This window comes from Limanda limanda, chromosome 18 (genome assembly GCF_963576545.1).
Source record: "Limanda limanda chromosome 18, fLimLim1.1, whole genome shotgun sequence".
In the NCBI taxonomy this organism is placed as follows: domain Eukaryota; kingdom Metazoa; phylum Chordata; class Actinopteri; order Pleuronectiformes; family Pleuronectidae; genus Limanda; species Limanda limanda.
Genome location: NC_083653.1, coordinates 16,711,206 through 16,729,077, shown reverse-complemented (window position 1 = coordinate 16,729,077; position 17,872 = coordinate 16,711,206). Strand labels below are relative to the sequence as shown.

Below are 17,872 nucleotides of genomic sequence, written 5' to 3'. Positions count from 1 at the left end.
TACTCCAATCGAAAGAATACAAGTGTCGGTAATAAGATTGTGCTGCACTACACTGGATGGGGTGCATCATTTAGGAGATTGCAGAGTATCGTCTTCATGATCCATAAGTACAGAAATTGGCCTGTGGATTTTAAGGGGCTGGGGTAGGGGGGGGTATGAATAAAGAAAGAGAGAAGTACAAGAGGCAAAGCAGTAGAGGAAAACAACAGGAAAGCTGATTTCATGCTCAAGGGATTGCATCCCATTTTCTCCCAGCGCGGAGGGACAGAGTGCGGCCTAGATTGTGGATTTACTGCCCCCTGGTGCTGTGAGACTGCATTGCTGAGCACACCAACCCCCCCCCCCCACAGGGCCACAGGCTGCCATCAGAGTCAACAACAGCAGATTGGGTCGATCCGTGAGAAGTAAACTAGACTTTTTCTAGTGATGTGCACTTTCTGAAGTGTAAACTCCACTAAGGTTCCCAAACCAAACTGCCTGTTTGCTTTGCCTCTTTATCCTTTTTCCCCGTTTCTCTTCAGCTATTTATTTTCCTGGGTCTAGCACAGGAAATGAAAAGATATTACTGGAAAGTTTACAGATAGAAAAAGAAAACAAAGAAGAAAATTCCCATTTAGGGAAATAGCGCTCAGAATGATATTAGACGCTGGGACAGTCCAGTAAATATTAGTGAACATCTATCTCCAAAAACAAGAAGAGCTAAGACTTAAACCCTCAATTTCACGGAGATGTGAAATAACTTACTGAGCTCTTGTGTTTCCAGAAGAAATAGGTCTGTGTTAATATGAAATAATCAATGAAATGTCACCATAACTCATCCCATGATGCAACAGGAGGTGAATTAACGAGGGCTTCTCATCACTAATAAACACATAAACCCACAGCTCCCTTCACAGAGAGAGAACTGGACTCGATAATTCGCTCTGCACAGAAACTACAGGCAGCTGATCTTTTGCAGATGGAGAGACAGTTAAGTGTGAGAAGGAATAGGACCAAAAAAAAGGAGAAAGATATTAAAACAGGGGATTTGAGAGATATGAAGTCGTATACAGCGGCTAGGTCTAACGTCAGACAGGTCTGCGTGATTAGGGGATGCCAGGGCTCACAGAGAGCAGCTCTTCTAACAGCCTCCACCACCTCATTAGTCTGGCCCAGCAGCAGTATGCCCCGGCTATTAACCGCTAAATGAAAGACCGCCAACCGTGATTACTGAGGGGAAGTCCCCTGTCGTCATGGGGATAACAACTCTCTCTCTACACACACACGCACGCACACACAAAGTCACTCTTCAACTTCTACAATAGCCATTTGAAGGGCGTTTGTGGAAAGACGATTGAGGCAGAAGTAGATATTTTACACATCATCAGTCACCGGCCGCTCACTGCGGAGCTCAAAAATGCGAACGCTCAGAACATCAAGCAAACCTGTTAGCAGCAATTTGGCGGCATCGCTCAGTAGCTTCATTTAAAGATCACATGAAGCTTTCAGCGCCACTTTCATGCGACAAATCTGACAAAGGCTTAACGGACACACGAGTCAGGAAACAGGCGCCGAGTCCTTGAGTCAAGGATACGGGACTCACTGTTGTTGGGTGCATCCAATTTAGGTGGGCATGGATTTGAATTTGTATATAAGTGTGTGTTTGCAATTTTCATGTGTATTATTTGAATGATGTGTACATTAGATTAGATTAGATTCAACTTTATTGTCATTGTACAGTACAAGTACTTATACAACGAAATGCAGTTAAGCAGAAGTGCCAGAAAAAAAGGCAGTAAAAGTGCAGAGTATTGTGCAAATTTAAAGTGAATATGTATATAAATAAGATCTGTACAGTAAGAAATATATATGGAATATTACAGTATTAACAGGTATTGTATCATATAAGAACGATGAATACACTATGAGCAAGACAAATATATAAATATATATAAATATGATTACACTATAGGCGGGATAATAAGGTAGTAAAAAAAGTAAAAGTCTAGTGCAAATATATTGGTATGTTTACATATATATGCAGTTCTTTACACGAGATATGGTTATGTAATTTGAGTGTAATGCAATTGTGTGTGTTGATCGATTGCATTCATGTTAAAGAAGCCGACCCCTGAAGCTTTGCAACAGGGGTCAAGATATCCTGAGTTTTGCCCCACATCGGCCAAAGCTGCAAGAACACGGCATCCTACATTTCCCATAATGCAACTCAGCGGTTGCGCTCAAGAGATGTCTCATGAGCAACTTTCTCAGACTTCCCAGAGCTCTAGCCAGAGCCCAAGACAACATTATACAACAGCTTTCAGACGCCTTCTCGGTAGTGCTTCTTTAATGTACAAGCAGTACTCACGGTCATTGCAGTTAGTCCCCGTGTAAGACGTCATGGAGCAGTCACAAGTGAAGTTCTCCCACTGCTGGATGCACACGCCCATGTTGGCGCACGAGTCCTCCTGGCAAGTCGTACTTGGGCCTGGGAAATGGTTTGGACGGAGAGAGAGAGAGAGAGAGAGAGAGAAAGGGAGGAAAGAGATACCACAGGGCGCACGGTCAAGCAACGATAGGAGCAACTGCTGAGCCTTAACAATGCAGGACCCATGCAGAAGATATGCACTGGAGAGAAAGATACATACAGCATGTGGGCCTAGAAGAAAGAACAAGGAGCAAACTGTGCCACCACAGGAAGCCTGACATGGAGTACAACACACTTCAAAACAGTCTGGGGAATCCTGTTTCATGCTGGGTGAAGCATGGAGCTTCCAAGCCGAAGAGGAGGCACCAGGCTTTCGCAGGATCAACCGCACTCGAGCAGTGAGAGCGTCGGCATGTGTCCCTGAATTAATTACTGCGGAACTTCCGCGCAGGGAAGGCAGCTCGCCCCTGATGTGCATTTACGATCACACCACTGCGGCTGAATTGGGCCCCAGCCTGGCTGATGTGATGACACCGTCAACTTCCCTTCAGTTCGTTCTTTTTGAGAGAGTGCGTGGAGGTGGACTGGCATGCAATATTTCATCATTCCAACATGATTCAGATAAAGTTTTAGCCGAGTAAAACTTAGAACGCCGCATTCCCTCCACGAACAAGCAAGACAAGACATTGAACATTTCATCCAAATAACCCTTTTTTTTTTTGTTGAAGAAAAAAGATGTTAAAGTGGCCCCGGCAGTAATAGTCTTTCTAAAACATCGACTTCACTGTGAAGACGGTAAACACTAGACACACTCGACAGACAGAATTCATGAGCGGAGGAAAAGAAACGAAAAAAACAAAGAGCACTTGAGAACATGTAGTGCATATCCTCACGGGTAGGAGTGTATTCAAAGTCAAACTGGATGTGTGTTTGCAAATCCACCACACATAGCTCTTCCTTTTGAATACGTTTACCGAGAGGGAATGCAGAGAAGGACAAGTGCACAGCATAGATAACAAGAGAAACATTCCTCCCCCCCCGTCTAGACATACGACATGGTGGTGGGGGGGATTCAAACTCGACAGAATTCCTTCTGATAACCACTTAAGAAACAAACAAAATGAAAGAACGTAAAGAAACTTAAATGAACCATCCAAGTAAATGGCAGACAAATGCAAGTAAACGGTGTTTAGGAGCAATTGTCTTGTGCAAGACAACGTGAAGAAGAGACACTTGAAGTTTGCCAGCTGAAAGTGCATTTACTGTGTAATGTACGGTAACGGTGGTCGACCAGGCAGTGCACCCCCCCTCCCTGTGAAGTTATCATACATGTATCTCTATATTGTACAGGTGTGTATGAAAACACATGGTCACTAGTGTTTTTTTGCAGGCGATGGAGGAGTTGGCCGTGTTCGGAGTGTTGCAGCGGGAGGCAGCTCGCTCGCTGAAAAACACTCATTTGTGAAAAGCACCAAACATGATGGGTTTTTGAGAGAAGATGAAACAAGAGAGAAAGAGAGAGAGACAGAGGTCTGACGCATCAGCAGCACTCCGACAGGGTTTGGATGTGCGGTGACAGCTTCTTTCTGTCACTTCAACTGGCATTGTCATGAGAACACAGAACTTTACTTGTCCGCCTCTGCTTTTAGATCATCGGTATGACTGCCACATATTTATATGTGAACGTCACTTATCTGACCTGATCTGTTCACTGTCACTAATCATACTGTCTACTCTATGTGTCTGTACTCTACTCCAAGTCTTTGCAACTAGTATGTTAGTGTGTCCCATTACCTAGCCTGATAGTTAGCCTTAGTAATTTGGGATATTTATATCTGTTACTACATTTATGTATGTGCATATGTTTTTGTTGTCTATGTATATGAATATGTATATGTATGTGTGTGTGTGTGTGTGTGTGTGTGTCTATGAAAATGCACTAATATTTGTTTCTCCTATTGTTTTGTTTAATCACTTGCTTTTCCTGTCTGTCCTCTCCCTCTCTCTCTCTCTCTCTCTCTCTCTCTCTCTCTCTCTCTCTCTCTCTCTTTTCTCTCTCCGCATTCGTTTTGCTTTTTAGAAAAGCCCCCTCTGCAGGCACCAGAGGGGCAACACTTCCATGGTGACCCCCGCCACCATGCATTGCACACAGCAGACTTTCAGGCAAGCAGGCCTCCGAGAGAGGCGGAGTTTAACCCTCTACCTTGCAGGTCGGCTTTGGTGAAACCAACTTTGTTAGAGCAGAAAGAAAAAAGTAACAAACAGAACAGAGCAGAGAGCGGGAAAACGAGGAAAGGTTAGTGAGGGACCAGCATTGTTAGACGTCTGAACACTAACACAGAGTGGACTATAGGCTGTTGATTGGTTAGTGGGGGCTCAGCTGATGTGTCAGCTCCTATATAGTGGCATCTTCTTCATCATACAGTTTAGATGTGTCTGGCTTTCAATATCAAATTTTTTACGAGTTTCTTCTCCATGAAAGCAGCTTATTTTTATCTTTTACTGCCCCCTGCAGGAGGGCATGCATCATAAATAAGGATCATCATTTTTTTTACATAATAATGGGCAACAATAATAATCTATCTCGCACTCGATGGGTCCAAATAGTTTTGGCATGATAGCAGAATATATAATATGGATGGAACCGACTTCAAGGTAAATGTGATGTGCCATTAAAAAACAATAATAAAGAGAATAAATAAATTCGAGAGCTGCACAAATGCCACATGAGCAACGCTTTTGTATTCTGGTCTGAGGACCAGGTTGTTTGTCTTGAGAAGGTAATTTCAAATTATGGGGAGGAGAACACGTCACGAGTAGCAACCCAATGTCATCAGGGTTGAATAAAAATGATTTATAATAATGGTCTGAGACCTGATTATATTTTTGAATGTATTTTTATCACCTGTGTTTGTTTGTTTTTTAGGTTTTAATACATTCCGCTATTTAATAATATGTTGCTGTATCGTAAAAAGTTAACAAGCCAATATTAGAGAAGCTGAAAGACAAATTTAAACCTATCCTGTGACAAATGGCCGGCGAAGAAAGAGAAAATAGGATTAGGATTAACAATGCCAGCGGATGGCTTTAAGGGCCACTGAAGAGAATCTAATTAGACTAATAAATCTCAGGAGGCAGGTCATGATTCTTCTGAGCTACAGGCCATCTGTACCTTCACAGCCGCGCTCAATCTGCCCGCTGCGGAAAAGGGCGTCATTGATGAGGTCTGGCAGGCGGCCGTTCAGGTCCATTGAGGCCAGGCAGCCCTGGAAGCCCTCACGAGAAACCACCAGCTTCGGGAGGTTCTGGTACATGTTGGGTCCTAGACCTCCGATGAACAGGTCACCTGATGGAGGAAGAGGAGGGAGGCAGCACATTAGTGAAGTTATCAGGCTTATTCTGGGACGATCCTATGAAAGTCACTTCAAGAAATTCAACTGTGAAATCTGAGGAATAATGTCTGATGAACAATATCTTTCAAACGTAACATATTTGTTGATTTTGAAACAAACCTCAGTTCAACGTAAGTATTTCATCACAACCTCTTTTCTAGGACAGTATTGGGGCAATGGTGAGAATTCTTTTTTTTTACAGGAATGATGTTCTATTGTTACCACAGTAAGGCAGTAGTATAACTACAATAAAGTCTTAATTTACTAAAAAATTAATATTTACCATTACAACTAGAAAGTCGTAATTGCATGACAATAAAGTTGTAATATTGTGAGAAAAGGTCTTCTAGAAAAGGAATTTTAGGCTACATGTTGCAGTGGGAAGATCAGATAATCAGTATTTTGCCAGGGTTCAAATATTCTTAAATTTAACTGTTTCTTATAAACTCACATTTTCCTTTTCATAATGGTACTTCTGTCTTTAAACATTCACATTAAATGGGCCCTAATACTCATACACCCTACTGTTCCTCAATGCCATCATTTACATAAGCTTCAACTCTAAATAATTTTATGATACCTGCAGACCTTTGAGATCTGTGAAAAATCTACACACAAAACTGTATCAACTGTAGAAGGGTCAGAAGTGGAACTACTGGAATCACCTGACCTTTGACCTCATGCAATGCTCAAATGTGGACATTTAAATAAATGTTTATGTACCTCTAAAAGTATAAGAGCTTATTTATTATCATGATTATCATCATTATATGAAGTTTTTCAAAACTGAAAATGATGAAATAATGTAATATTGTGTGTGTATATTGCTGAGTGGGCTGTATGATATTTTTTGGCCTCAATCATGAAGATAATCATCTGAGCCTCTTCTTCTTGTGGCAGTACCTTTGAGGTCGAGGTTCTTTGCTCCGTCGACATTCTGGGTAACTGACTTTGAGTCCACCTTCAGCGTGTGCGTGTTGGCGAGGTCACGTGTGATGACAACGTTGTGCCACTGGTTGTCGTTCAGAGGGTTGTCACTGTTCCCCTTCAGCAGACTCGGCCCATTCCCCAGGTTGAACACGTAGTGGATAAACCTGGCATGAACGAAGCAGGAGATGAACACATCAGGGTTTGTTTGTTGGTGCTTGTGTGTGTGTGTGTGTGTGTGTGTGTGTGTGTGTGTGTGTGTGTACTGTACTTGTAGTTCATGCCTTCTTTTATTTTCCAAGACTGATTGAATTCATTAGAAAAACTTTCACTCTCACATGGACACTTATAATTGCACTCAAAACAGGTCAATCTGAGGAGGGCTGTTTTAGACAGGGTAAAAAGGGTGCTGTTTTAAATGATCCTTGTGGTATTTTGACCAAAATATGTTACAGACATTTCATTAAGACCCCAAGGAACCATATCAACTGTGGTAAAATGGACATAATATGTCTCCTTTAATGTATTTTTCTAATATGGAAAAAAAGTTAATCCTGAATATGCTATTATTGGAAAATAGCAGCAGATCTAAGGCAAAAGCGGATCACTGTCTCTGTAGGATCTCAGCCCTGAAGCAAATAACTGGTTAAAAAAACGCAATTCAATAAATTTATAAATGGAAAGATTCGACACAGGACATCTAAGGAATGTAGAGAATAAACTAGAAGAGAAAGAAATGAAGGGACAGATGATATAATCTGCAGAGGGGAACAGAGGATCCTGGGTTGATAACCAAGCAGATAATCAGTGTACTTATATAAGAGGGTTAGAACAGACAGACGCACACGTCCACAAACACACACACACACACACACACACACACACACACACACACACACACACACACACACACACACACACACACACACACACACACACACACACACACACACACACACACACACACACACACACACACACACACACACACTCACACACACACAGTTGTTGAGTCTTTATGTCCCCATAAGGAAAACACGTCCCCTAAATGTGACTGTGCAAATAGATTTAAGTCCCCACAAAATGAATAATACATGTAACCCCCCCCCCCCACACACACACACACCCAGTGTCTGTATGAGCAGGCATTAACTATGTATATACTTACAAATACTAATGCATACAGGTGTGTAACTGTACCTATGTGTACATATGGATGCTTAACTCTATGTCACTGGATGTGTGAACAATTCAAATTCAAATAGTTGTAGCAGGAACATGGACATACATCGGAAACCTCAGGCTTGCACAGATTTACGAAAATAATTGCAATAAAACAAATCTCTAACAATAACTTTTAATTGTTAGAAGCTCACAAAACGTAAAAACGACTATCAGAGCTGCTATATTAAATGCATCATAATATAATAGTCTCTGTAAACAACAGGGACCAGAACATCAACCCGTCACCTTCACCGTCTCACTCACCCTTTGACCAGTTCCACTGCGATGAAGTCGTTCCCGTCTCCGCTGTTGAAGACGATGAAACCGTCAGGTGACGTGGTTTTGAACTGGAAGAAGAGGTGCATCGTGGTGTAGGCCTGCAGCGTGGCCAGGCCCAGGTAGCTGCCCTTGGTCTTGAAGGTCACGGGGTCGGCGATGATGAATCGCATGCCGAAGCGGGCGTTGAGCTCGCAGAAGTCGATGTCTCCGTTCTTGCACATGTCGATGTACTGCATGCCGTTAAACTTCAGGCCCTGTGGGGAGCGTTGGTGACAGATGGTGTTAATAAAAACTTGAAGCATAATTTACTTGATTAGACTTAATTAGGGCCCGAGCACCGAACCGGTGGGAGGCCCTATTGAATTTGTAGGCATTATTCTTCTTCTTATTATTATTATTATTACGTGCACAATGAATGGGCTTTTTGAGGGCTTCAACGTGCTCAAAAATCTTTTAAAGTTTGCAGTAAATTAGAACGTCGTGAAATTGTACATATTCTGGAGTATTTGGAAATGGGCGTGGCAAAATGGCTCAACAGCGCCACCTGGAACCCAGACCCTAGGTTTCCACATAACCGATTTTCACCAAAATCGGGACAAAGGTGTATCGTGACTAATCATAGAAAAAATCCTCAAGTAGCATTGTGAAAAACGCAACAGGAAGCCCGCCATTTTGGATTTAGAGTCCATTTCGGCCATATTCCACATTTTTACTTTGATGCACTTGTAGTAGAACTTTCATCAAATCAACTTATTTGATTTTGTGTTTTGAGTCATACCCCATCACAGGAAACACTCATAATGAACACAGAGTATGAGATGACAATCTGTACCTTTTATTTTACAGTTCGATGCATCCTCAGAAAAATACACCTGTGGACGCTTTTGCCGACATGATGGAGGAACCTTGTGGATTACAGTAGCCATGCATCTGTTGCTTCATGAATATATCGCATCTCATACCTGAAGATGCCCTATGAAGGAGGAGGGAGCGGACGAAACAAAGCGCCTCTCGGTCAAGATGCCCGTCTCCACGTTGTTGAACTCCAGACGGGTGTGGTCGCCCGCCATCTGGCCTGAGACGGAGGAGGGGAGAGAGAAAGAGAAGAAGCCAGGGGATGAAGGGGTTGAAGAGGAGGGAGGACAAGAAGCCTAACCTTCATTTAACATTATGCAATAACCCCACCCAAGCTTACAGTCCAGTTAAACCTGACATACTGTGACAAATTAACTAATTATGTAATGGTGACAATACCGAACAAAAGTATTGTTTCATAAAGCTAGTATTTATATTCTATTTAAGGGCCAGGGTGTAGGATTTAGAGGCATCTAGTGGTGAGGTTGCACACTGCAAACGAACTGAATTCCTCCCCACCTGAGTAGGAAAAGTAACGTTCGCCTATAGAAAATGTAAAAACCCAAAATCTCAGACTACAGCTGGTGTTGGATTTGTCCTTTCTGAGGAACTTTAGAAAGATAAAGGACTCCTGAAAGAGGAGCCTCTTCCTATGTAAATACGATCGGTTGTTTCTAAGGTAATGAAAACATGTTGATCCTAAGCTTTTGGTGATTTCATACTATTTAGAACATAATCACGGATTATTACATTCCATTTCTTTTCATAGGTCAGGTGCTAAACAATAATTGAATTATCTGACAGTGTGGAGACATTTAATGGCCTATCTTTATATCCACCAAAGTGGTTATGATTTCTTTGCTGTTTCTCAGTCTGCTAGTAGGATTAGGCAAAAACTACTGAGTTGATTTTATTTAAACTTGAAGGAAGGGTGGGGTATGGGCAAAACAATTTTTTGGAGATGAATCGATTAAGGGGTGAATCGAGAAATATCATTTTTTAAACTTTAACAATTTAACATTGAAAGATAGGATGCTTTCTTTGACAATATCATGAATAATGCAATAATCTTTATGAAAATAATCAGGCACATGTAGAGGGCTATCATCTATGAATCTGATCTCGATGCATTTAATGCAACATGGTGATAAAGTGGCCGATCAGCCTTGGTGGAGGTAAGAGCTCCATTAGTGCCCTTGTAGTTTTTATGAGTTTTATAAAATCTAATTTAGCTGAATCCTAAAACAGCATCTGTAAAAAAGAATAGAGCCATCTTCACTGTCAAAAAAAGAGAAAAGAATCAAGCATGCGTATCATGTATATAGTAAAACAGCCAGTGAGCAGTTCACTGGAGAAATACCTTCGGCCATGTCGTCATCCACTGTGAGTTTGAAGTTTTTACCGCGGCGGACAACTCGTACCGAGTGCCAGTCATTGTCGTTGAGCTTTTGTCCGGCATAAAGAACCTCAGGGCCTTTGCCTGAAGAGGAGGGTCAGTTAGTGAAGGGACGGGGAAGCACAGACACAAACCAAATCCATGTTTTCACAGCAAAACGGCAACTGACCAGGAAATCCGTACACTTAAATGTATCGTCCAAAAAAACATTTTCTCAAATTGAAATGATGTAATTTCTCATTTGGAGATAATCGAATTTAATAAAAATTTGGTTTGGATCAGACAACAGTGGAAAACAATACAAGGACTCACAACCAATGACTCAGCTCAAACAATCCAGGAAGAGTTAATACAATTTATAAGACTGTGTCTCTGCCTTGCTCGTGATAGTTTTGAATGTTTCTTCCAAGTTAAACCTTCACTACATTCAGACTGATTAAAATTTAATTACAAATGATAAATTACCACAACATTTTATTTTATTGCAGCTTGTAGTACACTTGTAGAGATTGGGCAGAGTTGAGTAATTCCTACAACTAACCACTAGGGGGCAGTCCAGCCCCACCATGTTAACCAAAAGGCCAGAGTCGTGCATCTGCTGAATAATATTGAACCAAGGTTTTAAACTCAGAGAAACAGTATCGTTTTCTTATTGATTTCATGATTAGAAATATATTATTATTAAACTTATATTGGCGAAATATAATGTACAGTGTGATGTTAAAAAAACATCATAGAGACAGCCCTTCACATGTATAGAATTGTTGAATGTGAAGGATCAAAACAGATCAAATTATTGTTTTATTAATTCAAAATGCACTTTACAATCTGTATTAACAGCTTTCTATTGCCATATCGTGACTTCAATCCAAATGTGCAAACTTGACCTAACTTGAGTAATTAATCATTCACTGAAGAGAGATTTAAATAACAAAAAACATTGATTCCATTGACGCTATACAAATCAATTCAATCTTAATTTAATCTCTCTTCTTCTTTCTCTTTTCCTTTCATTTTGGCATAATTTCTTATTTACTCCTAGTATTTGTCTGTTTGTACTTAATTACCTGAAAAAACCTAATAAACATATTGTTAAAAAAATAACAAATCTTAATTTAAAAATCCTTATCTTCATTTGAATTTTAACCTTATTACTTCGTGACAACTTTCAATATTAACAGGTTTCCACAGTGTGTCTCTTCAGTGAATTTAATAAGCAGGGTTGAACTGAAACTCCTCAACTCTTCGTGCTCCCTTTCGACTTTTTGCGAGACAGTGAAAAATAACTGAGTAGTCTTTCCTGAGTAAGAGCACGTCGGCTAACACCATCTGTTTATCACAATGCGGGTCTATATACTGCATTATGTGTTTAATCAAGGAAGGCAAGAAAACAAAGCAAGTGAGACACACTGCAATATATTACGGTATAATTGGGGAAAACAATACAGCCAATGGAGTCGCTATAGGCGCACAGAGGCAAAGATTAAGAACTAGTTGCCTGAATTAATTTTAAAATTGGGCCATTTGATTTATACAGAGTACATGAAGTCAGATTTGCATAACTTTGATCTCTGGCTATTACGTCTTATCTGAGAAATCCTCTTATCAGTCCCCTGCATTCACACACCCCTGCCCCTTACATCTAGCACACAGGCTATATTCAAACATTGACTGAAGGAAGAAGGCTGCAGAAGAAGAATGTTGACTTACTGGTGTTACAGTTTATCCTGACACAGTCTAGATGGGGAGGGGAGAATAAGTGACAGATGAAATCGCATCCTTCAAGGTTACAGCTGCAGACATCCAAGAGCAAGAAAAGCCACCTTCCGGGGACGGTCACATGATGCCGGCGGCCATTTTTTGCCTGGTTGGCGACTGATTGGTCAATGTTACTATACTGATACTGGAAATCCAAATGAATCCCATGATGATTTTATGCCAATTCTGTTCAAAATCCCTCTACAGATGTTTGGTTGAATTTGATCAAACATGCATGTCAATAGAGGTCTGGGTATCATTTTGTTCTACAGTTTGGCTGCATGTTGAATGACTTCAATTCAAAATGGTCGCTTGCAATTCAATGGCCACATCGATTTCGCGACCCAGCAACTGGAGCCGGAAATATTTAACAGTATTAATGTGAAAATTGAGACATTGGAAATAAACTGAGGCTCGTATTTTAATCTCCACTGATAACCTTGCACTGAACCTGTGTTTGGCAGGTGCAGGTTAAAATCTATGCGACCAGGCTGCTCATGTGCCGTCAACCACAACAGAAAAGTGGGAGCAAACTGCCTCGAGCCACGAAGCACCAACACCGTACAGAGGCCTGAGGACCCCCCCTCAGAGGGTCCTGTGGGAGTTCTGGAACATAGGGCTCCGTGAATTCAACCGATCATGTTAGAATTTAAAATTTAAATGAAACTGTTGCATATTAAAAATCAGGAAATTTGGACTAGACATGGTCCATGGTTTTATCAGCTGTGGTGACCTGGTTTAATGCATTAGAAAATATCCAAATTACAGATATATTTTCTATGTACCCCCAGACTTTGCAACAAGAGGATCTACTCTTGGCTCACTGGTGTAAAGGCCTGCACTCTACTTAAATGTACCACCCATGTCACCGTCTGCAGGCGCGCTGGGTGCTGTGGCATCGGGCTGTTTGCCAGATGGGCCGCAGGCTCGGGGCCTTTGAAGGGGTGAGTGCCATCTTTAAACACGGCATGGGAGATGCCAGCTAGACCAAGGGTTACTAATGGACAGAGAGAAACATGAACCTGCTATCATGAGAAAAAAAAAAATCAAATAAAAAGAGCACAGACCCATATGAGAAGAATGCAAACAATCAGAGCAGCACTGAAATGTATGAATGCCTCTTACCTGCAGTTCTGAATAGATGGCTGAGTGTAATTTCTAAATGTTGCTGACTGATTTGAAGTATGTTTGAGGACTGTGCCATCTATTAAAGTACTTTTGAAAGCCAAATGCTGAGTCTTTAAAAAAATCTATTTCTACAGAGAGATCAATGATTTGTTCAAAAGATGCACTGCAGAGCATGATAACTTTGTTAAGTGTTAGATCGATGGATGTAAAAAAATCTACAAAGACAACTGAGCATCAAGGCAGAAAATCCAGGCAAGTCAAAAACAGTGCATGCAGCTACAAAGACAAACTAGAAAAAAAATATAGTTTTAGTATGTGTTAGGTCTGATATCAAGTGTGGACCTCAAAAAAAAAAAGAATGAAAACACAAAAAACAGTCAGGCCTCCCTCTGAAATACGAGGGTGAGGTAAAGCCGACGGGGACGGTTTATACGATACCTAGGTTGACAGTGAGTTTCACCCTCCCGCTGTCCAGCTCCAGCCTCAGCGTGTCAGCCGACTCGCGGGAAGTGGCGGCCATGAGCAGGCCAAACGCCCGCTGGGACATGAAACGCAGGGAAACGTCCTCGGCCTCGGTGTGCATGACGCTCGGCATCACCACCTTCATGTACATGCTGCCGTCGTAGGACAGGATCGAAGATTCTGACGAGAAGAGACGGGAGAGTGTGAGTAGTGATGGTGATTTAAGCACAGATGATGCGCCCGTTATATGTGTGTGTGTGTGTGTGTGTGTGTGTGTGTGTGTGTGTGTGTGAGTGTGTGTGTGTGTGTGTGTGTGGGTGTATGTGTGTGGTGTGTGTGTATGTGTGTGTCGCATTTGTGTTTTTTTGTGTGTGCAAAATACAGATACCATCATACCAGCATAAAGACACACCTATATATTGCATATGCTTAACCTCCTTCTCACTGTGTTTATGCTATCAAAGCTCCTGGTAAGATAAGACAAAACACACACACTCACACACACACACACACGCACACACTCAGAGTGAACCTAATTTAAAGTTGGAACACACGTGTCACCTGCATATTTTATCAACACACACACACATATGTCCCACATGCCCAGTTGCAGTTGTATTCATCATCCATCGACTGACAGCTGAGTGTCTGGGAGCTCAAGCTGCTGAAGTGCACACACGCTGCTCAGTGTGCAAAAAATGAAATCATCATGCCACTTCCTCCTCTCCCTTTCAGCCCCCCCTCTTTACTCTAATTGTGAAATCTTGTTTTAGAAATGTCAAATCACTGTGGCTCTCACGCCATACAAAGTATATGTCTTTAGCAAGACAAGCAGTTTCGCAGCTTTGCAGTTAAAAAGAGACAATAAGACAACGTGGATCACACAGTTTCAAAAGGCTGTCGAGCTGGCCTGGTCTGGATCCTGTTCCTTTCTTACTGGAAAAAGGGAGGAGAGAGCCGGAGCTCGTATGGGCAAAGAAAGAGAGGAGGGCTGTCAGCAGACTGACAGCCTCATGGGGCGAGAGAGACAGATTAAAAGGGTATCCAACCATGAAATACCTGTTTTGACACATCAGCTTTTAAAGAAAAAATAGCCCTCCGGCCTCTGGAATGCACCACCATTTGACTGCATCCCGGGAAATGCTGAGGCTGTAGGTGAGCGTGACCCCCAGAGACGGGTTGTACCCATTACCTGTAAACGATGCAATGTCACATGTCAGGTACCGCTCCCTGCTGCCTCTGCTTCTTTACATGAGGTTTATTCACTGAAGAGGTTTTTCTAGGTTGTTTGCACCGTGACAAATCTCTGGATTTTGCAGTGTGCCGCGGAGTAAAAACTGACGCCTATGGTGACACTCCCGTCAACCAGCAAGTTTGCCAGAATGGAAGAAGGGAAGCAACCAGGGCAGAAAAACCTACGAGGAATCTTAGAAAAATTTGCAATGCTCCAGATGATAAAGAAACTTAGCATAAAGAGGGAGGATTACAGTCTGAGAAGGAGGGCGATCAACAGTGAGGACAAACACGGATTACCACTGGTGTGGAGAGCATCTGACACAAGAGAAGGGACTGGTTGGAATTTGTTATATATTTGGAATGGGTTATAGTGAATACCTTTTTTTATCTAAGTAATAAGCTAGAATGACACTCAGTGGAGTGGATATTGCAAAAAGCAACAAAGAAAATCTTGTATCTGCACTAAAATGTAATTGGTTCCTCTTTGGGCCATGCTGCACCCCTCCAAAAAATATAATGGCAATCGGTTGATTAGTTTTTGCGTAATCCTGATTACTTACAAACAAATAAACGCAAACAAGAACACAACCTCTTCGGTGGAGGTGATTGTTGTTTAGGAGCTGTGGGAATTTTACAATTCACGATGTAATAACTCTCCCTGACAATAGGGGGAGACAAATGCTATGCACCGCTGGCTTAAATGTAAAATCCGTGTGATCTGTTACAAAAGTTGAAAGTAATGTGAGATCACTGAAGTGTTCACCTCACCATAAAGGTGCCTTCGATAAAAAAAAGAAAAGAAAACCCCACATTTGTCTGAGTGTCTTTACAGGCTAAAATCCATTCAATGAACACGCTGTCGACTGTAGCCTGGAGGATAATGAAACCTTGGCTCACTATTGTTCTAGTCAATTTTAAATTGCTCTGGCGCTGTCCCTCTTCATGTGTCCTTTGCTCTGTCTCCGTCTCTCACACACGCATAAAGCAAAAAAGAAAATAAACATGGGCGGTTCACAGATGGATCCCCAAACTGGCAGAGGCATCTATTGATTTGTGAGCCCGGTCAGGTCCCAGGCTCCCACTACAAGAGGAGAGAGAAACGTGGCGAGAGTCAATCTAAGGCTCTGAAAACTCAAAGAGACAAGAGGAGGATGAAAAAGAAAAGCACGGCGTGATACAAAGTGCGATGTCCTCTCTGGAGTTTAAGAGGACTTGGCACACACTTGGAATTAAGTGTGTGGGACCTGCCACACAAGTTGGAATACTAACTAACAGGAACCAACCGGTTGGGAGACATACACAACAATGTGAATCCTACTTAGCAAGTTAGCATTTCATGTCATCCATCCAACCCTAGAGAGGGCCTCTCAATGTACAGGCTCATGGTAAGGGTGAACTCAACGGATCATTTTGCAACTGCTAAATGTGAGAGTTGTTCCCGCAAGAGTGAAAAAGGCTCATGTATTCTGGAAATCTAATTTGAAAGACTTGATTTCAAACAAAATATTACATTCTTAGAGTTATATCCCTATGAAATCATGCAGGTGTGGTCTAAAATGTGTTTTCTGGGCCACATCATATGCTAATAAAGTAGAAACAGAGCAAAGTTAGAGAAGTTTTACCTCAGAGTTGTTTCTCAGAGTTATGGAGTAAAACAAAACTTTTATCGTGGCAAAACATCAGAGGTAAGTAAACTTAAGGTTGTCTTTGTTGTGAAGTATAATTTGTTATCTTATTCTGCTGCTGCTTCAGTGAGTGTTGGTCGCAGAAAGATAAGAAAGATATCGTCGGGATCTGTGGAGTCTGGGCTTGTGTTGTTTGCTTGAAAGAGCATGATTGTGGGTAGGGGCTCTGTGGACTGCGTGGAGCGGGAACCTTCTTGCTGTGAGTGCCAACTACTGCACCACTGCTCCGTATTTACAAAAGATATTTACAAAAACAAATCAAGAAAATTTGGACTGATTTGCAGCTTTACCTGGTTTTAACTGTTTATGGTTGAGAAATAGCCTCAAGAATCAGTTTAACAGTACGCTTTATTGTTCCGCCATCAACAATGTGCTGGTGCTTTTTAGGTAAGGCACAGAATAATAGCAGCCAATTTCAGAGGGCTGTTTAGCTGCACATCATCCTTTTGGGGGGCAAAGTGGTCCCAATCATGTCTGACTGTCATTGATCACTCTCAGCAGGGATCGGCTGTGTCATAGTCAAATGGATTTTTATTGTGTTAGACAGAAGAGGGGCTTTTTGGGTTGACTTCAGTTTGATGTGTTTGATTCGCACCGCATGACACTCTCGGCTTTGAGTGGCTGTAAACCAAAACAGACAGAGGGCTTAGTTTATTCTGAGCACAACAAACCAGAGTCTATTTAGAACAACTGAGGGTTGGGGCAGATACTTCTCTAAAAATGATGGGACAGATTAACTTATCTGCTTCACACAGTACTTCTCGCTGTGTCAAATGTGCAGTATTTCTGCCCAAGTAATGAGACGAGTAGTTCAATAACAACAATAAAACTCAACAACAACCAGAATAAGAGACTAAAGATCGAAATGTCAACATCTTGCCGGTCTTTGGACACCAACAATGTTAATTTATTGGAAGTGACTAAATCAAAAGTCTTAATGCAACAAAAAAGATAAAATAAGCTTATTTTGTCAAAGAAAGCAAATCCAAAATGTTTTTTTATAACTTCTCATCCAATGTAGCTGGTTAGTAGATCCCAGTAACTAACTTTGTATTTAGTATGATGTTATTACCAACAGCAGTGAGGGAAAAAACTACAACATGAATGTAGAAGGGCACTCAGT

General features: G+C 41.6%; 1 protein-coding gene across 1 annotated transcript in view; it reads right to left on the bottom strand.

The window, feature by feature from the left end:
* LOC133024656 (neurexin-3b) overlaps positions 1-17,872 on the bottom strand; it is a 210,827-nt gene that overhangs the window by 156,610 nt on the left and 36,345 nt on the right. Inside the window, exons 4-11 of the mRNA XM_061091820.1 lie at positions 13,805-14,008; positions 12,191-12,217; positions 10,445-10,564; positions 9,192-9,304; positions 8,215-8,483; positions 6,703-6,893; positions 5,580-5,753; positions 2,348-2,467 (exon numbers count right to left, since the gene is read on the bottom strand). Coding sequence (XP_060947803.1) covers positions 2,348-2,467; positions 5,580-5,753; positions 6,703-6,893; positions 8,215-8,483; positions 9,192-9,304; positions 10,445-10,564; positions 12,191-12,217; positions 13,805-14,008 — 1,218 coding nt within the window. The remainder of the gene's footprint in view (positions 1-2,347; positions 2,468-5,579; positions 5,754-6,702; positions 6,894-8,214; positions 8,484-9,191; positions 9,305-10,444; positions 10,565-12,190; positions 12,218-13,804; positions 14,009-17,872) is intronic.